Source organism: Gracilinanus agilis, chromosome 5 (genome assembly GCF_016433145.1).
Source record: "Gracilinanus agilis isolate LMUSP501 chromosome 5, AgileGrace, whole genome shotgun sequence".
NCBI classification, from domain to species: domain Eukaryota; kingdom Metazoa; phylum Chordata; class Mammalia; order Didelphimorphia; family Didelphidae; genus Gracilinanus; species Gracilinanus agilis.
The window spans coordinates 82,569,989-82,577,654 of NC_058134.1; the positions used below are offsets into that span (position 1 = coordinate 82,569,989).

At 35.6% G+C, this 7,666-nt stretch overlaps 1 protein-coding gene across 2 annotated transcripts; it reads right to left on the minus strand.

The window, feature by feature from the left end:
• Nucleotides 1-6,315: 6,315 nt before the first annotated feature.
• LOC123249364 (ras-related protein Rab-1A-like) lies at nt 6,316-7,014 on the minus strand. 2 transcript variants are annotated; one of them, XM_044678367.1, is made up of 2 exons: nt 6,814-7,014; nt 6,316-6,594 (listed from the first exon to the last, which is right to left on the minus strand). In XM_044678367.1, exons 1-2 carry the CDS (start codon nt 7,012-7,014, stop codon nt 6,397-6,399), a joined length of 399 nt encoding a protein of 132 aa, XP_044534302.1. In that variant the 3' UTR covers nt 6,316-6,396. The 2 variants fall into 2 exon arrangements, with proteins under 2 accessions (XP_044534302.1, XP_044534301.1); XM_044678366.1 differs by having other exon boundaries at nt 6,316-7,014.
• Between the last annotated feature and the right edge of the window lie 652 nt (nt 7,015-7,666).

A 7,666-nucleotide genomic window follows, 5' to 3' on the forward strand; every position in this document is an offset into this window, starting at 1 on the left:
TTATAGATAATATTATCACTATCCTTTTTTTAATAGATGAGGAACCAGAGACACTGAAGAACTGGCAGATCTGTCTATGTTCACAAAGCTGATGAGCAACTGAAGAAAAAATTTGAACCAATATTTTGCTAGTTTCTTAATGCTGGCTTTTTACTCCATTTGCTGTTTCAAAAAGGATTCTCTATTTAAATAATAATAGGATCTAATATGTATCAATAATTTCATAAGATAGAAAGAATTTTATATTCTCTCTTTGACTTTGGTTTCATCAATAAGGTTAAATATATATAAGATTTTTTTAAACTCTTACCTTCCATCTTAGAGTCCCTACTGTGTATTGGCTCCAAGGCAGATGAGTGGTAAGGGTAGGCAATGTGGGTCAAGTGACTTGCCCAGGGTCACACAGCTGGGAAGTGTCTGAGGTCATATATAAGATTTAATTCATTCTGTGTTTTATTAACAAAAACAGAAACAAATTTCTTTATCTACCCTCTATTCTCAAACAGTATGTGAGGTATAAAACTAGGCAGTGTATATTCAACCAAAATGTTTACCAATGTGATATGTATTGATCAAAGTGGATCAACAGGGGCCTTAAGTTGGTAACAAGGCTAGCAGGAGGATAGTGCTGGTTGTTAGGATGGAGTGAGCAACCTCAGTTGTGCTTGTAACTTATTTATTGAAGTACAAGGATCCAAACCCTGGGAACTGAGTGCCCAGTGAAAACTCTGCTTGTCACTAAGCTCCTTTAAGATGTCAGGAAGCCAGGCCCTCCCTGCTGGTAATAGGCTCCTATTGGTTAATGACAGGCTGACAGGAAGTGGATGTAGAACTTCCTGCCCCTCAGCAATGGAGCTTGTTCCAGCCCTAACTGCACAGGATCCCTGCCTGTTGCCTGTTCTCCTAGCCTTTGATGATAGGGAAATAACCACAAGATTCCCTGGTTAAGGCTATGGGGTTTATTGGTAAGTGGGGAAGGAACAAGGCAGTGGTAAGAGGGCTTGGAAATACTAAGATCTGTTGTTAAGGAGTATCTGGCTAAAGCTGGTAGAGGTCATTGGAAAGTCTAGGCTCACTGAGGGAAGTCAGCCCTTGGCCAGAGTGAAGGGGTCTCTGGCTAGGAAATTGAGTTGATCTATTGGCTAATCATGTAGATGATGATAAATAATAATATTGTGTTGTTCTAGAAGATTGAGTCCTGAAGTCCTAGTTACCCATGTTCTCACACCCACCACCCTCTTCCAATCCCACCACCCTTTACTTCCACCACCTGGGGCCAGGGGAAGTAGTAGATGAGTGGTCAGGACTAAGTCAGTTCAGGGAAGAACCCAGCCCTGGATTTCCAGGGCTTTTTATACTCTCAGCTCAACTGCCAGTTGGTATCTGCCCAGTGACTCATGACCCCTTCAACATTCTATCTAGGGCAACTGATAGGTTTGCCCTTAGCCAACATGGCAATGCTAGAATCCTATATTACAGATGGAGTACATTTAGTCCATAGTACAAAGTGAAGAGGGATCATGAGTAATGGGTGAAGTCCTCTAGAGGTTCCCATCTATAGATAGCACTGTCATAGTTGTAGCAAAACCTATAAAGTGGCAGAGAAATCTATAACTACTAAAAATAATTTGGCCTAATTTAGGGAAGACCAAATGAATAAAGAATGTTCTACAACATCTGGGTAATTTCCCTTAATTATTTCTTGGAATATTCTGTCTAGACTCTGCTTTTGAATATAACTTTCTAGTAGTCCAACAATTCTTATATTGGCTCTCCTTGACCTATTTTCAGAGTCAATTCTTTTTGTAATAAGATTTAAAAAAATATTCTCTTCCCTTATTTCATTCCTTTGATTTTGCTTTATTATTTCTTCTTGTCTTAGGAACTCATTAGCTTCCCATTGTTGATTTCTAATTCTTAATGAAGAATTTACTTCCATGAGATTTTGGATCTGTTCTTCCATTTGGATGATCTCTCTTTAATGATTTTCTTGAATTGCTCTTAACTTCAAGTTTTCCTCAATCTCTCGAATTTGGCTTCTGAAATATTTTTAAAATCTTTTGGGACAATAGACCACTTGAAATTTTTTCTTTACTGTTTTGAAAGTAGTATTTTAATTTCAATATCCTCTCTCAATTTGAACCTAAGTCTTCCCTTTCCCTGTAATAGCTATCTAGCACTGTATTCTTCTCTTTGGCTTAATCATTTTTTTCCAATTTTAAAAAGCCAAACTAATAGCTGTAAATGTTAGCTTTATGTTTGAGTTGGGTTCTGTTCCCAGATTGAAGGATGTAAAGCCTTAAGTTTCAGAATTTTATATATTTATCTTTGGGGGCACTACTTAGTTATTCCAATTTCTGTAATTGAGGACCAGGTTTAGTCCCTGCTCCCCTCCTTCCAAACTCTAATCTGTGATTGACAACAGGTGCTCAACTAGAGTACCCTCCCCAAGTAGTTTTTCCATTATAAGCGGAGAGCTTACCTTCACCCCAGGATGACAGCCAGAGACTCAAAAGAGGAATTTTAAGAAGCTCTATCATGTGTTGTATGATAAGAGGCAATGCATTGTAATTGATTGTTCATTAATCTTAGAATTAAGGCTTATGAGCCAAAACCTGGTTCAAGGTCCTACTCTGACACATGCTAGCTGTATAACACAAAGCTTGTCATTCACCCTCTCAACACCCTGGGAAATTCTATAAAAATGTATGATGCATAGTATTTCTTAATTAGAAGTTACCACTGAAATAAAGCATACACCAACAAATACCAATTTAAAATTGTTAGCTTATTTAAAAAAGTGATATATTATATCATAATATGATTCTCTCCTATTAATAAATGTCCAATTCTTTGTGAAGCAGCATGATATGAACAATAGAGAGATGATTTTAGAGTAAGAAGACTAGAATGAAGTATAAATGTGTTTCCTAACATCTGAGGGGTCCTAGATAAATCTGAGCTATAAATTACAATTTACCCAATTCCATCTGAGTATAAGGTGTTTTCCACATCTAAAGGCCTCATCTAAAAATTTTAACGTACAACTTTAAAATGTTATTTTTTTTAATTTTTAATTTATTTTTAGATAATTTCTTCATGGTTACATGGTTCATTTTCTTACTCTTCCCTCCTCCCACCTCCCTCAACCCCACCCCCACCCTCTGTGCATAGCCGACCACATTTCCACTGGTTTTTACATGTTTCATTGATCAAGACCCATTTCCATATTATTGATAGTTGCACTGGAGTGGTGGTTTAGAGTGGACATCCCAAATCATGTGTTCAAACAGTTGTTTTTCTTCTTTGTTTCCACACCTGTAGTTCTTCCTCTGAACATGGATAACGTTCTTTTCCATAAGTCCCTCAGAATTGTCCTGGGTCATTGCATTTCTGTTAGTACAGAAGTCCATTATATTCTATTTTACTACTGTGTATCAGTTTCTGTGTACAATGTTCTCATGGTTCTGCTCCTTTCACTCTGCATCAATTCCTGGAGGTTGTTCCAGTTCACATAGAATCCCTCCAGTTTATTATTTCTTTGAGCACAGTAGTATTCCATCACCAGTACATAACACAATTTCTTCAGCCATTCCCCAATTGAAAGGCATACTCCTATTTTCCAGTTTTTTGCCACCACAAAGAGTGCAGCTATAAGTATTTTTGTACAACTTTTTCCCCTATGATATCTTTGGATTACAAACCCAGGAATGAGATGGCTAGAACAAAAGTCAGGCAAACTTTTATCTCTCCTTGGACATAGTTCCGAATTGCCATCCACAATGGTTGGATCAGTTGACAACTTCACCAGCAATGCATTAATGTCCCAATTTTGCCACGTCTCCTCCAACATTCATTACTCTCCCCTGCTGACATTATAACCAATCTGCTAGGTGTGAGGTGATACCTCAGAGTTGTTTTGATTTACATTTCTCTAATTATTAGAGATTTAGAACACTGTCTCATGTATTTATTGATACTTTCGATTTCTTTATCTGAAAATTCATGTCCCTTGCCCATTTATCAATTGGGGAATGGTTTGATTTTTTAGAAATTGATTCAGCTCCTTGTATATTTGAGTAATTAGACCTTTGTCAGAATTTTTTGTTATGAAGATTTTTCCCAGTTTGTTGTTTCCTTTCTAAATTTAGTTGCATTGTTTTTGTTTGTACAAAAAATTTAATTTAATGTAATAAAATAATTTATTTTATATTTTGTAATTTCCTTTCCCATAGATCTGACAAGTATACTATTCTGTGTTCACCTAATTTACGTATAATTTCCTTCTTTATATTCAAGTCATTCACCCATTCTGAATTTATCTTGGTGTAGGGTGTGAGTTACTGATCTAAACCTAATCTCTCCAATATTATTTTCCAATTATCCCAGCAGTTTTTGTCACATAGTTGGTTTTTGTCCCCAAAGTTGGGCTCTTTGGGTTTATCATAGACTGTTCTGCTGACATCACTTGCCCTGAGTCCATTCTACTGATCCTCCCTTTTTTCTCTTAGCCAGTACCATATTGATTTGATGACTACTGATTTATAGTACACTTTAATATCTGGTACTACTAGGCCACCTCCCTTCACATCAAATGAACTTTGTTATTTTTTTTCTAATTCAGTAAAAATGTTTATTGGCAATTTGATAGGTATGGCACTAAAGAAGTAAATTAATTTGGGTAGAATGGTCATTTTTATTATGTTAGCTTGTCCTACCCATGAGCAATCAATGTCTTCTTAATTGTTTACATCTAGTTTTAATTGTTTGGAAAGGGTTTTATAGTTGTGTTCGTATAATTTCTGTATTTGTTTTGGTAGATAGATTCCTTGGTATTTTATATTGTCTAGAGTGATTTTTAAATGATATTTCTCTTTCTAACTCTTGCTGCTGAGTTGTGTTGGAAATATATATATATAAATGTTGATGATTTATATGCATTTATTTTGTATCCTGCAACTTTGCTGAAGTTCTTGATTATTTCCAGTAGATTTTTAGTTGATTCTTTAGGATTTTTTAAGTAGGCCATCATATCATCTGCAAAGATGTCTCCTCATTGCCTATATTAATACCTTCAATTTATTTTTCTTCTCTAATTGCTACTGAGAGTGTTTCTAGTACAAAGTTAAATAATAGAGGTGATAACGGATATCCTTGTTTCACACCTGATCTTATTGGGAAGGCTTCTAATTTATCCCCATTGCATATGGTGCTTGTTGATTGCTTATTATTTTTAGGAAACGTCCTTCTATTCCTATACTTTCTATTGTTTTCAATAGGAATGGGTGTTGTATTTTGTCAAAGGCTTTTTCAGCATCTATTGAGATAATCATGTGATTTTTGTTGGTTAGACTATTGATATGGTTAATTATGTGGATGGTTTTCCTAATGTTGAACCATCCTTGCATTCCTGGCATAAATCCCACCTGATTATAATGAATAACCCTTGTAATCACTTGCTGGAGTCTTTTTGTTAGTATTCTGTTTAAGGTTTTTGCATCTATATTCATTAGGGAGATTGATCTGTAGTTTTCTTTCTCTGTTTTTGGTCTGCCTGTCTTTGGAATCAAGACCATATTAGTGTCATAAATGGAATTTGGTAGAACTCCTTCCTTGCTTATTATGTCAAATGATTTGTATAGTATTGGGATAGGTTGTTCTTTGAATGTTTGATAGAATTCACTTGTGAATCCATCAGTCTCTGACAGTTTTTTCTTTTTCTTTTTTTTTTTAATTCCAATAAGTACAATATTCATTAAACATTTCTTCAGTTGTTTGTTACATATTGTACAACAAATTACAATATCTGCAGCCACAAATTATATGCAGAGTATGAAGGAACTAGTAATCAGATAGTGTAATCTTTCCACTTATAACTCTACAAGAAAGAACTAGCAAATCAGATCTTACATATAACATCTCACTAAACTTTATCCATGGAAAGTGACAGACACTGTTGTGCTGTTTGATACAAAATGGCTGAACTTTATCTTCAGAAGACTAAACCCGACATCTAAACATGCCAATATAAACATCAAAACAAAATATATTCTAACCAACCACGGGAAACAGTCTGGTATCATGAAAGCAACAAGGATTACACACATTATTTTATAAACCAGCACACAAAGGTTTAAAAGAGTTCTGAAAATGAAGTTAGCTGTCTTGAGTCAAGGGAATAAAAAAAAAAGTCAGTATTGATCATTTACAATCTCTGACCTTTGTGGAGACGGTAAGAATCTGTTGTAGTGCAGTTACATACAGTACAATTCAGGCAATTTTGTTTTGTTTTGTGTGTGTGTGTTTTGTGTTTTGTGTGTTTTTTTTGTTTTTTTTTTGTTTTTTCACTTGGGTTCAGATTGCAAATTCATTGTGAGAAAAGAAGGGAGGCAGATTTTAGCAGCAACCTCCACTAGACTGCTTGACTGGAGTGCTCTGAATTTTAACATTGGATTTCTCTGCACCCCCAGCTGTTGCTCCAGGACCCATTTGCTTTTTAATCTCAGCCGCCATTGTCATGAAAGACTGTTCTACGTTTGTTGCATTCTTTGCACTGGTTTCCAAAAATGGAATTCCAAGAGAACCTGCAAATTCCTTTGCTGTTTTGTAGTCTACTACTTTCTTTGTGGTCAGATCACATTTGTTCCCTACCAATAACTTGTTGACATTTTCACTGGCATAAAGATCTATTTCCTGCAGACACTGTTTTACATTATTGAAGGATTCCTGGTCTGCCTTATCATACACTACTATGATGCTATGGGCTCTTCTGTAATAACTGGAAGTGATTGTTCGAAATTTCTCTTGGCCTGCTGTGTCCCATTTTTGAAGTTTAATTGTTTTCCCATCTAACTCTATGGTTCTTATTTTAAAATCCACACCAATTGTGCTGATGTAGCTTTCTGTATATGTATCATCTGCAAACCTAAGAAGAAGGCAAGATTTTCCAACTCCGGAATCCCCAATCAGCAGTAACTTGAATAAATAATCATATTCGGGATTCATGCTGGACATGTCACTGCAGCTGCCTCCGCCTCCACCACCTCCGCCCTTGGTACTGCTGCTACTATCGCTGCTGCCGCCTTGATTCTCAGAGCCCAGAACCGAAGGAAAGGAATGAGAAAGTCCATTCTGGGAGAGCAAATGTCTTCCCCCCTCCACACCCAGTGAACACAATCAGCTGCCACTGCCACTGCCACTACTGCTACCGCTCTGACAATTTTTTCTTAGGGAGTGCTTTGATGGTTTGTTCTATTTCTTTTTCTGATATTGGATTATTTAAGTATTCTATATCCTCTGCTGTTAATCTAGGCAATTTATATTTTTGTAAATATTCATCCATATCACCTAGCTTGCTATATTTACTGTGATATAATTGGGCAAAATATTTTTTAATGATTGCCTTAATTTCCTCTTCATTAGAGGTGAGGTCTCCCTTTTCATCTTTGATACTGTTAATTTGGTTTTCTTCTTTTCTTTTTTTATTAGGTTTACTAGTACTTTGACTACTTTATCTGTTTTTTTTAAATACCAACTTCTAGTCTTATTCATTAATTCAATAGTTCTTTTACTTTCAATTTTATTAATTTCTCCTTTGATTTTTAGTATTTCTAATTAAGTTTTCATCTGGTGATTTTTAATTTGTTCACTTTCTAGTTTTTTTAAT